The following is a 20087-nucleotide window of genomic DNA, read 5'->3' on the forward strand; positions in this document are numbered from 1 at the left end:
ACCTGGGAGATGGTGGGGGATGAAGAATCCGGTAAGATATGGAAGTCGATCAGAGATATGGAGGATACAGGGTTCTGGTTACACTAACTTAGCAGGGCTCTTACCAAAACTGGATTTTATATGGAAGTGCCCATACGAGCCTAGAAGATTCAGGACTAAAGTCTGGTTGAGCAAAAGAAGTCTTTGTCACCTGCCCACAGGGAGGTCACATTCTAGCAGGGGAACAGTACCCAGGAGGGAAATGGCCCAAGGACATACAGCAAAAGCCTGTTCAGAACAAATCAGGCCCGTCCTGGACTCCCTGTCCACGTATCTCTCTGTCCCTTCCTGGGTAAAGTAACTCTCCTCATCCAAAATGTGATTAAATTGATCAGGACAATGTTCAATCTTTCAGACAAGACATGGGCAGGCAGTAAGCTCTGCATACAAATGCAGGAGTTTGCAGTGACACATTTTGTATTTGACTCCGGAAATTAGAGGTGCTTTGGAGGTAATGCAAATTGATTCAAAATGTCCCCGGCCAGAAGCCTGGATCATGCACTTAGGCAAATCATGCGAAGTGCTTTTTAATGCACTGCCTCAGATCCTTCTGTGTACCTCTCTGCTGGACCAGCCCTGACCTCACAGCAGCTACACTGATCCTCCCCATGGGGCCTCCAACTGCACTTCTGTGTCTGTCCTCCTTCCCTTTGCACACAAGCTCTGAATGCTATTGTTTCCACTTTACAGACAGGTAAGTAGGGCGCTGAGTGATTAAGCGACTAACCCATGGTCAACTTACTCTAAGGGACAGAGCCCGCTGGAGGCCACCCTCTCTCTCTTCCCTAGTCTAGGACAACTTGCACAGATGTTACTCCATTCCTCTAGGTTCTGCAACCTTTAGAGGATCATGAAGAACGTCGTATGTCTGTCCGTCTACCAGCCTATCCACACACAGGATTCTGTGGAAGGAGCACCCCTAACGCTTAGTAAATTTCCTCCCTTTGCTAAAAATTTGCTAAATTTCCTCCCTTTCATGTAACTCCAATCTTCACAGAAGCTGCTGTCTTTAATCAAGACAATCAAATCTGAGCAATTATGACAGCTGTTCCTCTGATGGCCAAGATCACCACACAGAGAAGACTGACCCACCTTTGACTTCCTGCAGGCTCAGAAAGTTTTAAGGTTTGCTTTGTGGACATGTTGCTTAACCCAGGAAACCAGGGCTTCCAAAATTACGAGGCAAATTTGTACCCAACATACGGATTAAGCTCTATCCCTGAATTTCATCAAATAAGAATCCAGAGGATTTTGCAAACATACCCACCCAGATTCCTCTCTACTTTTCTCGGAATCTCTATCTCCTGTGACTCCAATGCCTTTGTCCTGGGCTCACTGCCACCTATGGTCACTAATGTCAACCCTAGTTTTCACCTGTAAACAGCCTAGCCAGGCTAGGCTGTCAGTGTGAAGGCTGGCTGGCCACCTCCACTGTGTCCACATGGTGGCCTCTGCCTGGAATGCCCCCGTCTCCACCTGGAACAATCCTGCTTCTCCTTCAAGTCCCTGCTCAAATATCCCTAGAATTCCAGCTTCATGGGGCTGCTGTGAGGACTAAGGTCAAGCACAGGTGGGCACAGACAGGGGCACCTGGTCCAGGACAGCACTGACTGTCACTGTCATGCCCTCGCTCCTGCCCCTCTTAGGGAAACCATCCCCTTCCCAACTTCCTCTGCCTCTTCCTCACACTACTATGTGGTTACTCGTGTGCTCACCCCTATCCTCCATAAAGTCCTGAACTCCTGGAGGGCAGGGGTCTTGTCTTGCTTGTCTTTGGGGCCCCACACCTGACTCAGGGCCTGACACTCAGGGGGTTCCATGTATATTTGCCCCCAAAATCCTCCGGGCTCCTGGGCTCCAGGGACAGCAGCTTGATGAATGGTCAGAACACTGTGATAAGTTAAAATTCATTGTATGATGTGGCTGTGGACACAGACAAAGACTGTGCTGTTAGTGACATCATGTCGGGCTGGTGACACCACTGGTCATTAGGAATGTTTACTTCAGGACACAGCCCTTGGCTTGTCGGGAAAATGGTCCAGAGTCCCATCCAGTGTGTCACTATAGCCTGTAGGAACTGTCTCCAATAGGGATGGGGCGACCCAGCTGGTGTGGTCTGCCTGTCTGCCTTCATGCACCTGTACAGGCCTCAGCGTCTCGGTGAATATATTTTGATAACTGCATGGATTCCTTTTAATATCACATGATGGGGCACCTGGCTGGCTCAGTCAGAAGAACATGCGACTCTTGACTTGGGGTCGTGAGTTCAAAACCCACGTTGGGTGTAGAGATTACTTACATAAATAAACTTGCAAAATAAAGTAAAATGGGGGTGCCTGGGTGGCTCAGTCAGTTGAGCGCCTGACTCCAACTCAGGTCATCATCTCCATGAACTCACGGTTCATGAGTTCAAGCCCCACATCGGGCTCACGACTGTTAGCCCAGAGCTCACTTTGGATCTTCTGTCCCCGCCTCTCTCTCTGTCCCTCCCCTGCTCGTGCTCTCTCACTCAAAAATTAATAAACATTTTTAAAAAACGAAAATAATCATGCAAACAAATAAATAAAATATATAAGTCACATGAAACTAGTTGCATTACTGAGGACAAGAAGCTGGGAAGAACCCTCCTCTGTATCTGCACGTCTCCCGCTGACAGAAGAGAGCAGGCTCCAGTGAAGGAAGCAGAAAAGTTCCTGGCAGGTCTGTGGGACCCAGACACACTCCATGTCCACTCGTGCCTCCGTGCCATCCCACTGGCATTCCCTCCTCCAGGAAAGCCCTTCCCCTAGTAACCTCCTACATTTTGTCCAGGATCCCACTCATGCACCTTCTCTTTCAGGTCTTCCTGCAATAAAGAGGTCTGGTGCAGTCCCTTCAGAGTTCTTCTGATTCAACCCTGGCCATTTTCACAAGTTCAATGCAGTGTTAGGGCAAGAAGGAGGAGCTGGCAAACAGTAACAAGATCTGCAGTAATGGGGAAAATGTGTCCCCTGGGTCTTAAGCAGTTTCCCCAAGGCTTTGCACTCCAGCATGTGATGTGGCAGGCATGAGGTGCAGACCAGAGGCCTGGAGAAGAGAACAGAGGACATGGGGGGTGGGGGGGCGCTGAGAACTAGGACTAGGATCTTAAAAGCCGGAAATCCTCAGCAACCAAACCTAGGTCTTTCTGCCGCGGATGCCTCAGAGCAGCATCCTGGGAATGCACGTAGGAAGCCCTGGTGGAGGGGCTGTGTCAGAGGTAGGGATCTGAAGGAGACTGAAGAACCCCCGTGCAAACCCCGCACTCCATCACTCACTAGCATGATCGTAATGACGCAAATCACTTGACTTGCTTTGATTTGGTTTCCTCAGCTATAACATGGTCTCCCGGGAACCAAAAGTGGACTACGCCACTTTTCTGGAAGATGTGAACAACACATCTTAGGGACACGTTCCAGGCCTCCCGGGCGCTTCCCTGTTCAGACGAGAGGCCGTTTCCACTTTGTGGTTCGTCTCTGACAGCGCTCAGCTCAATCTCTTTAAACGGTTTACAAAACGCTCCGACATCAACAATGCATTCTCACCGCTTTTACAAATGGGGAGACCTGGGTCCGTAACTTGCCACCGTCACGCTGTGGGGACCGGCGCGCCCCGGGCGGCTCCGCACCGCCTCCGCACGGCTGCCCGGCGCCCTCCTTGGCGGGGCGGGGCCACGGCGCGGGGCGGGACCTGGACTGGTCACGTGACGCCCGGCCCGGAAGCGCTCGCTCCCGAGACCCCCTGGTGACGGGGTCGGGAGCTGCTACCTGGAGCGAGCGCGGAGGTCCCGGGGGTCCCTGCAGTTTCTCGCTCCCTGCATTCGCCGCCATGGCCTGGACCAAATACCAGCTGTTCCTGGCCGGGCTCATGCTCGTCACCGGCTCCATCAACACGCTCTCGGCCAAGTGAGTCCGGGCCTGGCTGGAAGGGGAGGGGGCTCAGCCGGACCTGCCGCGGCCCGCGAGGGCGCCAGCGACCCCGCGCACCTTCCTCGCCCTCCCCTTCCTCGGCTCTCCTTTCCCGGCTTCACCGGCTCGCCTAGTTTCTCCGGTCGGTTCAAGCGATTTGGGGGCCCCCAAGGGGCGCGAGGCCCGGGGAAATATGGACAGAGGCCGGGTCGCCAGCTGGAGGACCCAAGCCCCGGCTCATTTGATCGCTGAGTGTTTGATCCCGGCGAGTCACCTTCCGTCTCCGTGCCTCAGTTTCCTCGTCTTTAAACGGGAGGGTTGGAGCCCAACGGTGGGGTCGGAGTCAGGCTCTCCAAGAGCTGTAGGCAGAGGTGGGGTGAAGGGGCACTCCCACACTTGTGCACACGGGCTGCGGTAGAACCCATGCAGGCCGAGTAATCCGTGAGCGTGGAGGCGACAGAGAAGGGGTGCCCCGTGGGCTTCTCACGGAGGAGAGGTTACAGCTGGGCCTTGAAATTTCGGTGGGATATCTACATGTGGCTGGACGTCGAGGCAGGCAAGAGCAAGGTTACATCGAAGAGTGTTATAACCAGCCCCAAATGCCCAGGCCGCATCTTAATCCCACAATCAAAGAAGGGCTTTTGAGCAGAAAGTGACAGGTTACAAATGGTATGATGAACCTGATGGTCAAGATGAAGAGTAGTTTTGGTGCAGGGAATACCACTCCAAGCCTGCTACATAACAGATGAGGGAGGTAGGAAAGGAAGGGACAGGTGGGAGAGACCAGGTACAGAATGAAACCATAAACCCTGACCCACAGGATGGAGAGACAATGACCAGTCCAGGGTTTCTGCCTGCGAGAATACAAGTGTCATTAACCCAGACAGGGAAGGCAGGTGGGCAGTTCAGCTCTGATGCATGAGGGTGAGGTGCTTGTGGGACAGAGGTAATAGTCCCGAGGAGGTTAGGGCTTGAGGACCCAGGGCTGTCATGAGACTGAGGGGTTGAGCACGGCCTCCTCCCTGTAGTGCACAGGAGACCCTGGAGGCAGCCCCTTGTCTGGGCAGTGCTTTGTCTCTTGCTCCGCCCCCGCCTCAAGACAGGGCTCTCCTGCCCCCTCTGTTTACCATCTCAGAGCCCCCAGTACCCAGATCCTGGCCTCTCTCTGAACCGATTCCAAGGTGCACGTGGAGAACAGTGGACAGTGGCCCTCTCCCAGCCAGACCTCACTTCCAGCTGGGCCCTGCCAGTCTCCACAGCAAGGGGGAGGCATGCCAGTCACCCTCTGGGCTGTGTTCCAGGCCCCCTGAGGGCTGGGGGAGGGGGGCAGTCATCTCCTATCCATTTTTGAGGTGTTTGTTCCTAGCACACTCCATCAGTGATATGAGACGTGTTCCAGAGGAGAGTTTGGAAGAGAGGCATCCTGTTCAGTTGATCAGACATGTATAAGGTACCTACAGGGTGTAAGGCACTGTCTGGACTCAGGGAAGGAGGCTGGAGCAACCAAAAGAAAGCTTGAGATGGTTAGAATCAGAGGTGAAGGGGTTAGAATATACAGCCTGGCAACCACGGTGTCCTCCCTTCTCCAAAGGAAGTAAAGCTCTGGGTGAACCCCACTGTCTCTGGTTGGGTTATGGCCGGCTGTGTCTGTGCCTTGAGCTGGTCTCCTGGGCCCTGTGGCCTCCTGAAGGTCACTGCTTTTGCTGAGCCCTTAACTGTAAAGGTGACTCGACATGAGAGCTCCCATTCTCAGGATCTGAACACAGCAGCCAAGTTGTCTGTCTGCCCATCTGTCGTACTAGCTAAGGCCTTAGCCAAGTGCTCCCAGAGTGGCCGTGGGTCTGCCAGGGCTTCTGTCCCCAAGGAGAGTTGAGACTGCCAGTTACTACTGGGGTAAACTGTGCTAACTCAGCTCCTTCCTGGTCAGGTAGGAGGCCAGGGGAATCCTTGGCCCCAGGAGGCCTTGCCCTTGGAGGCTGCCTCAGAGACAGGAAAGAGACTCCCATGTGAGGACCCAGCCTTTGATCCTGTCACCTGATGTGGGGTCTCTCAGGAGCCTCCCTACCTCAGATGGACCCCCAGAATTGGGCCCCAAACATTGTTCTAAGGCCAGACTGTGAGAAGGACACCCTCAGAGAGAAAATGTGAGAGAGCAGCTATGTACATCCTGATGGGAATTAGCAATTTGAACTCACACTCTGACCTGCAGTTTCTGACAGGGACAGACTGGCTAGAATGTGACCACAGCCAGTGCTAACTAAGCAACTGTTATCCAGGGAGCATCCCGTGCCCGGTCGTCCTGCGGCCACCTTTCACGTGTTAGTTTAATGAATTCTTGTAACCAGCCTGTGAAGGAGATACGCTCGTTGTCCCCGGATGAGGATCCTGAGGTATGGAAAGGTGGAATTGCTTGCCCAAGTTCAAGTCAGCTGTCAAATGGCAGAGTTGATAATTGAACCAAAGTGATCTGGCTCAAGAATCCGGGCTCTTCATCGTCAATATGGGATGAGGCTAGAGACTTCTCTATTCATTTTTCAGGGCATTTCAAGTTGTTAGAAACGTAGAAATCACCCATTCTCATCCCCACGATCTGTGGTCAGGGTCCCATGAGAAGTTTCTTTTTGTGGCCCAGCTGACGGGTGTCAGAGTGGGCACCAGAACCTGGGTCTCCGCATTTTTTTTTTAACATTTTTTTTTATTTATTTTTGAGACAGAGAGAGAGAGAGCATGAACAGGGGAGGGTCAGAGAAAGAGGGAGACACAGAATCTGAAACGCTTAAGGCTTTGAGCTGTCAGCACAGAGCCTGATGCGGGGCTTGAACCCACAGACCGCGAGATCATGACCTGAGCCGAAGTCGGCTGCTTAACCGACTGAGCCACCCAGGCGCCCCATCCTGGGTCTCCGCATTTTAGCCCAGTCCTTCCACAGCTGCAGAACCCCAAAGCCGCTCTTCCTTGGGGATCTCCTCTCATATCTCCGCAGGCAAGAGCAGCCAAGCGTGACCCTTGGGAGTTGTGATCCCACAAGTGGCAGCTCCCCTCCCTGCCACCAGAGTGCCCGACCTCCGGGACTGGGCAACAGGCCTGCGTCCCAGCCCAGGGGATCCTGCTGTTACCCTGCTTATCCCCCCCCCCCCCCCCCGGAGCCAGGGGCTGCTCTCGGTTCCCACATTGCATCTCCAGTAGCCTCTTTCGGTTCCTTGGCCTGTTAAAAGGAGCACGTTTCTGTCCCCGGCATCCAGGGGAGACTAAACATAGTAGAGACGGAAGTGGCTGAGCACATGCCACCTGCTGTCCTGGGAGCACAGGGCAGCTCTCCCCTGGAGGGGGCCACTGCCCACTCGGCAGGTTTGGGGAGGCTGCAGGAGACAGGCCTGCCCTGGCTGGGGCCGGAGCAGGGGGCACATACCCACAGGAGGGAAAGCCGCCCATCAGGTTGGCCCCGTGGCCCTGTCCCCAGGCCTTGGCAGAGGGCCCCTCCCGGTGAAGTAGCTGCTTCTCCTTTCTTGGCTGCCCTCGCCCCCCCCCCCCCCCCCCCACCGGGACCTTCTGCTGATGTGTCTCCTGCAGACCAAACGTTTGCCCCGCTCAGCACTGCTTAGGGCTGTCTGCCTGAACCAGAGCCTGCCTGTGGGGTCCTGTCCCTTTCAGAGCCCCCTTTTCCTGAATCCCGCTGGGGGGCTGCATGGAAAGAGCCAGTGCAAGTAGACACTCACTAAGTAAGGCTCAGATTGCCACCTAAACCGCCACAGACTGGGAAGCTCACCCGGCCCGGGAGGGGCTGGTGGGTGGCGGCGGGGGGGGGGGGGGTGACTTCCCCTCCAAAGTCAGGCCCCTGGTGCAGGAACCCTGCCAGGAAGGAAGGTGGCAGGAGGCCTGGAACCACTGGGCCTCTATTAGGGAAGGACTTGTATATGGCCTTTCTGTGCCAGCTCTAACTTTTGCCTTGGTGGCTGTCCCTACCCTTAAATCCCACGAGCTGGCATTGGATAATTGCTTCAGAGGGTTCCTTTGCCAGCCTCAGGAGGGCCGTATGTAGAGTGGAAAGAGTTGCAAGGCTTGGAAGCTATGGGATTAGGTGAGTCATGGGGCCTCCCCAAGCCTCAGGTTCATCTGTAAAATGGGTGTCATTTCCCCACCTTCCACCCAGAAACAAGGGATCCACTGAGGAAGATTTTGCAATACTTAGATGAGAGGGCTCGTGACTGTTTATTACCAACCGCTGTGACACCCAGAGAGTGGAGAAGCTCTGTGGCCCTTCCAAAGATCCCAGGCAGGAGAAAGAAGCTGACTCACCAGGCTTGACAAGCCGGGGGCGCCAGAGGAAGTGGCAGAGATTGTGAGGGGGATGGGACGCACAACCGGTCAGTCCGAGGGAGCTCCATCAGCCACATCCTCAGTCTGTCCCCACCCCCTGCCCTCACGTGGTTGTGCACGCTTCTCAGAATGCTGAGCTTTGAGTTTGGCCATGCCAGAGTGATTCACCCCCAGCACGGGGAGCCCACACCGCCCCCTCCACCGGCCTGCCGAGACCCCATCTAAAAGAAGCCAGTCTCCGCCAACAGAAGGCGTCTACTCATGTAGCGTGAGCCGGACCCTTGCGGGGTCCCACAGGCCTCCTGCCCATGAGACCATGGCTTTCCCTTAGGGTACAGTATCTAGAGAGAAGAGAGGGCCCATCTGCAGAGCTGACCTCTCTCCACTTCAGCGAGGGGAGTGGGAAGAATCTGGAATAAGAAGGTGATGGGAGAAATTCAGGTGCTGAGGAAGGAGCACAGAACTGGAGGAGGAGGCCCCTGGGTGCTGGCCTTTCCTCTGCACCCGAGGAGCCCCGTGTCCCTCAAGCCAGCCCTCTCTGGTCCCCGGGTTCTTTGTCAAATAAGGTGCTTCCTGAGATGATGGTTGCGTTTCTTCTCCTGTATCGGCACGTGTTGGCCCTGTGGCCCCTCCAGCCGCCCCTGCTTCAGCCAGCAGGGTGGGTCACAGAGAATGCTCCAGCTTTAGGGCTGGAGCAGAGCAGGCAATGTTGACCCAACACGAGGGGTGAGACTCCTGCTCAGTAGAGGGGAAAGAGGGAGAAGGGGCAGAAAAGGACTTTCATTGACTGCCCGCCATGGGCCACCTCTTACATATCTCCTATTATTTATTGCTTTTGACAGTTCATCAGTATTGGCATCATCATCCCTATTTTATAAATGAGAAACCTATTCACTTGTCCTACCTATGAGGCTCAAAAGTCGTGAGCTTTCCACATATCCTGCCGCCTCTTCAGAAAGCATGTGAGCAGTTGGGTTTGGCGCTAGACCCGGCCCTTTGTGAACTGTGTGAGTCTGAGCCCGGCTCCCTCCACCCCTCCACCCCAAGCCCGCAAGTCCCCGCATGGAAAATGAAGTACGTGAAGTGCTCAGCACAGGCCGGGCACGAAGTCAGTGCTCAGTGACTTGTACCTTCCTAAAAACATGTAGTGAAGCGTTTTGCAAACAACAGCCCCACCCTAGGGGCCGTTGCTGTCATCCCCCCACGAACTGGAGCTGGTTTTGGTCTCTTGTTCTGTGCTGTCTGGGGTCCACCTGTGCCGACACAGTGAGCTGAAGCCTGTCTCAGGACCAGGACGAGAAGCCTGACTCCAGCCCTAAGTGCCTGCAGGTCTGAACTCTTCCCTGCCTGCAGAGAGGCTGGGCAGGGCCGCTGGTCCTGACACCCAATCCCTTGGGCTGCAAGCCTGCCCTGAGCCTTCAGATACAAGAGGACTCCATTTCCCAAGCTGGGAACACTGCCAGCCCCAACTTGTTGAGGCAGACCCACCCCTTGGGGAAAGCAAAGAAGGCCTTCGGGGCAGGAGGGGGAGCTCAGCATCTGCCTTACAGCCGGCTCTGCGCTCGCTGCCCACCCCTGGGGACAAGCCTGGCCGGCCCCACCAGCAGGTGGCACCTCACCCAAGTGGGCAATTAGGACCCAGAGGACGTTGCCTCTGGACTGTAGTACCTGCCTATTTGCTAGGTGGAGTCTGGCAGTCCCATTTATCCGACCACAAAATGTTGGAGCTTCCGTATAGTAATGTGCCAGGAGCTGGGGGTCCAGAGGTAGAGAAGTTGCTGGATGCTGAGCTTCCACTCTCTTAAGTGATAGTGACTCTGGAACACACAGTGAGACATGTGAGTTGTCGTTGCTAGAAGCTGCATAGGCAGTCACCCAGGGGGAGTCCCGGGAGATGGCTCTACCCCTAGATCGAGGCGGGGGGTGGGGGCACTTCGTGAGCCTACCATGTATGCTGGGTGTAGTACCATGATGAGGAAGGGGCTTGCACGCATGCCCTCACCCTGAGCTTCTGGCTGACCTTCACGGACTTGGCAGGACCTCCCTCATTCCTCCTGGCAGAGCCCTGGCTCCAGCTCCAGGAATTTCCATCTCTGACTTGACCTGGGGCAGTTGGCTATACACCTTGGTGAAGCCTAACCTCTTTACTCCTCCTCGCATCTCCTCTGTTACACTTGGGTGCCTCACCCCCAGGTCCTCCCAGAGTGAGAGTAGTCCTTCCTGCCCGGGGATCCAAGAGCCCGAACTTGCCGCGAATCGGACAGAAGTGAGACCTCAGAGAGCCGGTGGTTTCTGTAGTGGGGGCTTTCTTTGCCACATTGGTACTGGGACTGCTCACAGCCTGGTCCCCTGACCCAGATTTCTCCCTACATTTCCAACCAGTCCTGTCAGAACTCCCACCCTTCAGCTCTCCTCTGACCCTCACCATTCCCAAGAGCCACAGGCCCTCCTACCTGCCCCTGTTGGCATCTCTGGAGTGCCGGGGTCTCCCGCTCATTCACTGCGAGATAAGTTTGCCACAGTCCTGTTTTGTTCACTGGCCCTGGGGTGTGGTCAGATCAGTGAATGGATGTGGTCTCGCCCTCATGGCTGCCCAGGAGCTCCACCTGCCCTTCATGCTGCCAGCATCCGGGCCTTATGCCCTTGCCCCGGGCTGTGGGAAAGAGCTCCCTGGTCCCCTCCTCAAACTCAGGGCAGAGAGAAGCCAGGGTTAGCCAGGATCTTTGTCAAACCCAGGCCCTAACCAGTGGCCCATACTTGTAGCACTGTGGAGGGCACAGGAAACAAAAGCCTCCCCTTACCTTTTGGGACCTTGGCCTTGTTGCAGAAATGAGCCAGCAGAGTAGGGCTAGGTACTACCGTGTGGTTGCTCTTGTCAGACATTGCAAGGAAGGACATTTAAGAAAAAGAAAGTCCTGGGTCTTGCAGTTTACAGACAGCCGCCACCTATGCGTGGGGTGCTACACAAGGAGCAGGTCCATGGCCCGCAGGACATTGCCCTGGGTCTGCATTGGCTTGAGTCAGCTTGTGATATGACAGACGCGGTTGAAGCCATGTCGACGAACGGCAGGATATGCAACATGAGGGGGGTGGGGGTGCCCTCCTGCCAGGCTCAGTCCAAGCCAGATCACCCAGCTCTGGGCCCGGGCCCACCTGCACGCTTCCAGAAGTCAGCAGCCAGGGGACTAAAATGTTAGGAGGAGCTGTGGCTCTTTAGGCAGGAGATGAGAAGATTCAAAAGAAGGTGGAAAAGTCTCCAAATATCTAAAGGACTTTCAAATGGAAGAGGTTAGACTAGACCTCAGGGACACGACAAAGCCCAGCAAAAACGAAGTTCAGGGGCGGGAGCTGTAGTGCACGGACGGCAGACGGTGCAGAATGATTGGCGGTAGCTGCCAGGGCACAGGGCCGTGAGGGGTCCTGGGCTTGTGTCTGGGGTTGCTGGGGAAGCACGCCACACTCGGTTATGCCATCTGCCAGGGTGCCGGCTGGGCGTGCCCTCTGCTAGAGCCACACACTTGCCACCTGCTTTACAGTCAGTGCTAGAAAGACCCTCCAGACCCTTCAGGTGATATGAAGGTGACCGGCTGCTCTCTGCCAGACAGTCATTTCCCAGGGCCCAGATGCCCTCGTAGACCACAGGCGCCTGGTATTTTTCGTGCCATGGGCCCCTTTGACAGTCTGGTAAAGCCTGGAATGTTGTTTTAAAATATGCAGATAAAGGATAGGATTACAGAAAAAGCCACTTATGTTGAAGTAAAGTTATCAGAACATTGAAAAATCCTATTTGTGATAGAGTAATATGTGTGTATATGCTTCTTAACACAAAATGATAAGCAGTAGGTCTAATTGCCGTAATTTTGTAGTAGCGATGGATGTAATTGGCACTTCACAGTATCCGCAAGGACTCCGATGGGCTGGTGAGAGTAACTGTGACTTGTGCGTGTGACAAAGTCACAGGTACTGCGGGGCTACGTTCCCAGTTTGAGGAAATGCTGTGTTTTGGCTAAAAGTTTCTAGGCCCCCGCTTCCTGTCCACGGTCCCAGATGAAGACTTTGTGCTGTGGAATCCGGCCCCTTCGAGCAGGAGTCTCATGCTGGGCCAAGTCCCCTAAGTCTGGCCTCTTGGCTCTGAGAGGAGCCAGCTTGTCCACAGGCCCCAGAGCCAGGCTTGCAGAGCCCGCACGCGCCCGAGGATTTGACCTTCTCTCTCTCTCCGCTGCAGGTGGGCAGACAACTTTGTGGCCCCGGGCTGCGGAGGGAGCAAGGAACACAGCTTCCAGCATCCCTTCCTTCAGGTATCTAGCCCCGTCCCTGCCTCCCCACCTCTGACCACCCAGGCCTCAGGTCACGTGTGCCCACCAGGCCCTGCTGCTTCCTGACCCAGGGTGGCGCCTTCCCCTGCTCCCGGGAGAACCATCTCCTTCCCTCCCTCCCTCCCCAGAACAGACGCCAGGGTGTGAGTGCCGGTGGAAGAAGGCAGAGGGCACAGCCCTCTCTGGAAGGCCTGCGTAAGTCCTGGTGAGCAGTCCTGCCCCGGACGCCGTAAGGCCAGCCCTCCCACGTCCAAGTCAGGACACATTTGGAAAACATCAACCCCAGGAGCAAAGCCCGCTCTGCACCCATGGGCAGCCCGGACTCCTCTGGGATAGAGCAGACACCATAAATGGAAAGCACCTTATTGCTAGGCTGGGAAGCGGGAGGCTAGTATTTCAGCCCCAGCTCTGCCAGCAGACTTGCTCTGTGACCTTAAGTAAGTTCTTAACCCTCTCTGAGCCTCTGTTTCTCAATCTGGAGCTTGACCAGAGGTTGGCCTACCCTGATGGTTTTCAGACCAGCTGTACACAGCCTTAAGGTTCCCATCAGGATGTTTCTAGAGCTGAGGGCTTAGACCTAGGAGGTAGTGTCTGGCCTTTCACACACAGTAGCTCTGCTTTTGTCTGTTGGACGCATCAAGTTATAGATAAGCTTTTGTTTGAAGAAAGGCTGTGTTAAAATTTTGTCAAAGGTGATTCTCCTTCCAGCTCTAAACTTCTAGGGTTCTGTCCCCTGCAGGCAGTGGGCATGTTCCTGGGAGAGTTCTCCTGCCTGGCTGCCTTCTACTTGCTCCGGTGCAGAGCTGCGAGGCACCCAGAGGGCAGCATGGATCCCCAGCAGCCCTTCAATCCCCTTCTTTTCCTGCCCCCAGCCCTCTGCGACATGACGGGTACCAGCATCATGTATGTGGGTGAGTAGCTGGGCCAGGCTGAGAAGGGCCCGAGGGGCCACTGGTGAAACAGCCACCCCCACCCCAGTTCATCTCACTTCTGCCCCACTCCCACACTTACACACACACACACACACACACGCACGCACACAAGATTTACTGAGTACATACTATGTGCAAGGTGTGTCTTCAGCCCTGAGGACACCTCAGTGAAAAGATAGCCTCGGCCCTTGGGAGCTAACATTGTGTGTCTCTCCTCTTCTAGCCTTGAACATGACCAGTGCGTCCAGCTTCCAGATGCTGCGGGGAGCAGTGATTATATTCACAGGCCTGTTCTCGGTGGCCTTCCTGGGGCGGAGGCTGGCGCTGAGCCAGTGGCTGGGCATCCTTGCCACCATCGCGGGGCTGGTGGTCGTCGGCCTGGCTGACCTTCTGAGCAAGCATGATGATCAGCATAAGCTCAGCGAAGTGATCACAGGTACGACAAGGGCCAGGGACCCAGGGGCTGCCCATCCTGTCCTGTCCTCCCTGGGAGCCAAGCACAGAGTCCGTCAACAGACTTTTGCAAGCTCTTCTGTATGCCAGGCCCTTGGTGAGGGCACATGGGGGACCTACAGGCCGACTTGGGCACGCACCTGCTCTCGAGGTGGCGGATAGAGTGCACAGAGGCACAAGCAGCATGAGAGACGGGTGGGCTAAGGAGGGGAGGTCAGGAGGGAGAGGGTCTGTGCCATGATAAACACACAAACTACTGGGTCTGCGAGAGGAAGGGAATGGATGTCTCTTGAGCGTTTACTAAGTACCCAGCCCGGCGTGAGTGCTGAAGGTCATCATCATAGTAATCCCCACATCCCGGAAAGGAGGCCTTGCAGCCTCTTCTATGATGATGGGACCCCTCTGGTCCTCCGAGGACGGACTAAACCAGAAATGTCTATCACAAAGGCTTGTGCTTCTCAAAAGACCTGCTTATCACCCTGTTGTGCCACTCGCAGTCCCAGGCAGGCCTCTGGGCCTTCTGGAGCCTCGGCCCAGAGTGGTGACAGTGCCTGCCCTGCAGGGCTACCCCACCCCTCAGGGACTAGGAAACCAGGCATAGGACTGTCATGATTGCGTCATAAACTGTATGGTGCCCTGCAAAAGGCAGGGGCTGTGGGGGTGGTTGTGTCCCTGTGGGAGCCGTCTAACCCTGCACTGGGCCTGCCACCCTGCCTCTGGCTCCACAGCCATCCTCCATCCCTGCCCCCCGACCCCGTGCAGCCCAGTCTCACCCTGGCTCACTTCCCCCACAGGGGACCTGTTGATCATCATGGCCCAGATCATCGTCTCCATCCAGATGGTGCTAGAGGAGAAGTTCGTCTACAGGCACAATGTGCACCCACTGCGGGCAGTTGGCACTGAGGGTATGTGAGCACGGGGGCTGGGAGCAGGGCGCTGCTGCCGGGACACCCCGGAGGGCAGCACGTGGAGGGGACACACAAGCAGGAGCACGGGGCAAGGTGCCAGGGTCCACGGGGAGGGGGTGACCCCCCCCATTCCTCCCTCCCTTCACCACGTGTGTGTTGACAGATACTCTGACGCCTGCCATGCACAGAGCCAGGAGCTAGGGGGGCCGAGGTGGAGGATGAAGGGGATACATGCCCCACTGTAGAGGAGTTGGCCAGCAAGAAAGGACCAGACAGCGCATTTGGGCTCAGGCCACTTGTGCTCAAATGATGTGTCACTTGCCAAGCACATCTGAGTGTCTTTAGGACAGGGAAGGTGGCATTTGAGCTGCAACAGGAGTGGGAAGGAGGGAACTCCAGACAAAGTGAAGACGCGGGGAGCTGGCCATGAATGTGGAAACCGGTGAGGAGTAGTTGGGTGAGATATGGGTTTGATGTTGGGACAGTGATCAGGAAGTGAATGGGTCAGGGTCTTATCCCGGAGAACCTCGAACATCCGGGAAGTTGATTAGACTTTCCGTGATGGGCAGGGAGGAACCACCAAAGGTTTTTATTTTTTCATGTTTTATTTATTTATTAGACATAGTGTGCATATGCACATGCCAGTGGGGGAGGGGAAGAGAGAGAGGGAGAGAGAGAATCCCAAGGAGGCTCCGTGCTTCCAGCACAGAGCCCGATGCGGGGCTCCATCTCACGAACCATGAGATGTTCTGAGCTGAGATCAAGAGTCGGACGCTTCACTAACTAAGCCATCTAGGCCGCCTGGAAGCACGAAGGGTGTTTGAGCAGGAAAGTAACTCCCAAAACGGATAAGCTTTAAAGGTATGAAACCAGCAGGGCAGATTAGAGCAGTCCTAGCCAAGTGTGGCCTGCGGGCCAGTCAGGGAGCTGTGTGCGCCTGGCCCACAGGGCGCCGAGGGCTTCTGGCACAGTGTTAATCAGCTGGATCATCGACTAGTTAGTCAGCCACATCATCAAGAAGTTTGTTTGGATCCACTCATTTTTTTTTCTCCCTTGCAAGACTCTGAATGGAGCAGCGCATTGATTTACATTCAGATCCAGCTCCTGGTCACAGACCAATGGCACTGAATTAGAGAACGGTGTTTTTCCACACTTGGGAGAGCAGTGCAGTGGCGGCAGCGGCCATTCTTTTTTAAATGAATACCATAGAATTTAAAAGAGCCAGAGAACATTGCGAGGGTGGCTGTTGGTTTGTGAAAGTGCGCATACAAGCGTATCCGTGCCTGTGCACACATATACTGGTAACGATATAGCGCGTGTCTTACTCTGGGTCTAGACAGAAAACACGATTAAAGCGGAAGAGGGCAGCTAGAGCCCCCTCAGCAGGCCACTGTGAATTCCAGATGAGCAGGCAGCCCCAGGCCCTGCAGGGAGGCGCAGGTGTGAGGGAGGAGCTGGGAGGGGTGGCGGGAGGGACACCAGGGGAGCCCCTGCTGGGCGGGCTAAGCTGGGGATCTCGGGGTGGGCAGAGAGTGCCGCATACTTCTTCCACTCCCACAGGCCTCTTCGGCTTCGTGATCCTCTCCCTGCTGCTGGTGCCCATGTACTACATCCCCGCCGGCTCCTTCAGCGGAAACCCACGAGGGACGCTGGAGGACACGCTGGACGCCTTCTGCCAGGTGGGCCGACAACCGCTCATCGCCCTGGCGCTGCTGGGCAACATCAGCAGCATCGCCTTCTTCAACTTCGCGGGCATCAGCGTCACCAAAGAACTGAGCGCCACCACCCGCATGGTGCTGGACAGCCTGCGCACCATCGTCATCTGGGCCCTGAGCCTGGCGCTGGGCTGGGAGGCCTTCCACCCGCTGCAGATCCTGGGCTTCCTCATCCTCTTGATGGGCACCGCCCTCTACAACGGGCTGCACCGGCCGCTGCTGGCCCGCCTGTCCAGGGGCCGGCCCCCCGCAGAGGAGGGTGAGCACGAGAGACTGCTCGGCGGCTCTCGGACTCCCATCAACGATGCCAGCTGAGCCTCTTGTGGGTTCTCTGCTGCTACCTGGATGCGCCTTGTCCACCCTGAGGCTGAGGCCACACGGGCTGGGGAGCCTCCAGCGCCCCTTCCCTAAGGCCTCACCCTGCCCCTCCCCACAGACCCCCGGGGCAGCTGCTGCCACAGAAGACCACCAGACACCCAGGTCCTCCTCTGTCACCACCCCCTGCATCCCCCACAGGCCTGGGTGCAGTGACCCACTCCTGGCAGGCTCCCCCCAGGACCACCACCCCCCCTGCAGCCCTAGCACTAAATCATGAAGTGGGATCGCAGGAGCTAACAACCCTAAGATTTCCTCCTGAACCATAAGCTAAACGTGGTTCTCCAAAGAAGAGAGGTCAGTGAGCAAATTCAAACCAGAACTAAGCACCATATTTTCTAAAACGTGTAGGGTATTCCCTAACCCTGTCTGGAGACCGAAGTTTTAGCTGGGCTGTCCCATAAACTCAGCGAAAGTTCCCTCAGCCCATCACCTAGTTGCTCTGGGCCTCGGCGTCCTCCTGTAGAAAGCAGCGGGTGTAGACGCTGTGGCTTCGGTGCTTTCCAGACTCAGCTGGGCCCGTTCTGTGGGAAAGGAGTAATAGCCGCCCCTTCTTGGGAATTGTCCCTCTGCCCATGGCGCCTCCTCCCCATGCCAGTCCTGCTGTCCTTGCTCACACACTCAAGGCCTCCCTGCCTGGCAGAGATCATGAGGGGAGTTCCAGGCAGCCCTTAATAGCAGCTTTTATGATCTCTTCACCTTCCCTTTTAAAGATGAGAAAACTGAGGCCCAGAGATGTGAGTTGTTTGGCAAAGGGCTCTCTGGCTGTGGACTCTAGCCATGCAGCCACGTGATCCGATCTGGCAGCAGGCTGGGATCCGGAGCACATGGACCTCAGCCCCACCCTCAGCAACCTGACTCCACCGATTACCCTCCAGGGCGATGAATTTACCGGGACTCCACCATTTAAAGTAACTCTGGTATCCTCGGCATGTGTTAAAGGCTTAACTTTTGCATAACAGCCTGACAGGTGGATGCAGATGAGGAAACCGCTGGCCCAGAGAGGGTTAAGTGACTTCCTCACGGAGCCAGCTTTCCAAGCTAGGTTTGCCTGATTCCAAACCTACAGCCCCACCCACCTCACTGGTTTCTCTGGGCAGTTTTCCCATGGCTGGGTTAGAAGCTTCATGTGCTGTTGTCCTCCCTGTAACCCCACCACAAAGGGAGGGGACTGGCACTGGGGACCCCAGGGAGCTGAGCAGCCCTTCATTGCTGAGTTCCTCGCTCCGTGGCAGTTTCTGGAGCCTCAGACCATTTTTCTGGGCAGCTCCATCATAAAAGAAAACACCAAATGCCTTCCTTAAAATAGATGCTGGGGGAAGAGATACTTGACAAGCAAAGCCTTCAGGCAGTGTGGGAATCGGCAGGTTATTACGGTTTCTTGGGTGAGGAGGGACTCTGCCTATCAGCAGCTCCAAGTCCCAGGGGCCCCCGAGCTTCTGCAGGGAACAGTGTGTAATCAGAGAGTGAGTGTGCTGGGACTCCAGCTGCCCTGTCCAAAAAGCTGGGGCCTTAGAATGTTTTAGGCTTTATTTTTAAAAACAAAAGGGAAATGAGCAGTGTAAGCTCTTTTTTTATCTTATTATTTTTTTTTTAATTTTTTTTTTCAACGTTTATTTATTTTTGGGACAGAGAGAGACAGAGCATGAACGGGGCAGGGGCAGAGAGAGAGGGAGACACAGAATCGGAAACAGGCTCCAGGCTCTGAGCCATCAGCCCAGAGCGTGACGCGGGGCTCGAACTCACGGACCGCGAGATCGTGACCTGGCTGAAGTCGGACACTTAACCGACTGCGCCACCCAGGCGCCCCTTATTATTATTTTTTTTAATGAGAGGGAAGGAGCGCAAGGGTTAAACATCAGGCCTGCCACTGACCGGGGTGAATCACTTTACCTCTGGAGCTTGGGTCTTCACATCTCCCAAATAGGAAAACCAGCCTCCATCTTGCAGAATGAGCATGAAAATTACATAAGATAATAAATTGAAGGTGCCTGAAAGTGTCAACACACAGCGGAGCGTCCTGTAAGGCTGCGCTGCCCACCAGGGTGGTCCGCCAGGGGCACGGAAGTCCCAGCAGAGGCCCAGCACAGAGCATCGGTCTTGCTCAGAGGGGAAGAAAGGTTTTATTAAAATTCACCATCATGGAGGCCAGTGTAAAATCTCCATCTATTTTAAGACAGCAAGATGCCTCAAGAACATTTTACGGTGACAGTAGGTTCACTCTCTCCTGTTGTCAAGGATGCTTTGGAGGGGGAGTTCCCGAGGCTTTGCTGGTCATGTGGGTGGGAGGGTAAGGACCACCACTCTCACTGAAGCTGGAGGGTTGTGGGGAATATTTTCAGTGGAGTAAGGGGGTCCTGAATGGCGGAAGTTTGGTGTGAAGGCTCTGAACCCCCAAATCAGAATTGACTGATAACAGACTTCTGTAAACATCGGTTCAAACTGACGTTTAATTTAAGCGTCTGCATTGTGGTGGACTGCTCAGTCCATCCCCCTCGCAGGGTGGTCCTGGGAGAGCTGGGGGGGCAGGGGCTTCCTGCAGGACTGCCATCCGGGACCTGGAGTAGCTCTCAGGCTCCTCTCCTCCAGGAAGCTGCCCACAAGGCAGAGATTCAGGACCAAGCCAAGTGGTTCTGTTTTGTCTTCACTTTGTCCAAAGGTCTCTGCTACTTTAACAAGCAAACAGCATTCAAAGAGGTCAGAAGCTCTGACCCCTGCTGAGGACAGGAGGAGGAGTGGAGCGAAGTGCCACCTCACATAGAGGAAAGAAGCAGAATCCAAAGTCAGAGAGCTGTGTCTCAGCCCCACCTCTACCTTGGCTGGGTGACCTTGGACACCCTCTCAAGACCTTAGCTACCTATAAAAAGGAGAGGTTCTCAGCATTGCCAGATATGTACACCTGCCTGACCTGCTTTACAGATTGACCTCGTTTCATAGTTGCCTTGGTTCAGAACCCTTCTGACCTTATGTTAACTACATCCTTTCAAAACGTAAAAGTCAGCAAGGAGTTTCCCCTAGCTATAAAAGTTCATAAATCACCCTTCAAGAGTCTTTAGTAAAAGGATTACTATCCCAGAATTTACTGAACTGTGTTGAGAACTGATGT

General features: G+C 55.2%; 1 protein-coding gene across 1 annotated transcript; it reads left to right on the plus strand.

Annotated features, from left to right (window-relative positions):
* The first annotated feature begins 3748 nt into the window (after positions 1 to 3748).
* Positions 3749 to 18546, plus strand: SLC35F6 (solute carrier family 35 member F6). The gene is made up of 6 exons (XM_025927398.2): positions 3749 to 3962; positions 12508 to 12580; positions 13338 to 13509; positions 13754 to 13966; positions 14778 to 14888; positions 16452 to 18546. Exons 1-6 carry the CDS (start codon positions 3886 to 3888, stop codon positions 16919 to 16921), a joined length of 1116 nt encoding a protein of 371 aa, XP_025783183.1. The 5' UTR covers positions 3749 to 3885; the 3' UTR covers positions 16922 to 18546.
* The last annotated feature ends 1541 nt before the right edge of the window (positions 18547 to 20087 follow it).

This window comes from Puma concolor, chromosome A3, assembly GCF_028749965.1.
Source record: "Puma concolor isolate L17-30 chromosome A3, mPumCon1.1.hap2, whole genome shotgun sequence".
NCBI lineage: Eukaryota > Metazoa > Chordata > Mammalia > Carnivora > Felidae > Puma > Puma concolor.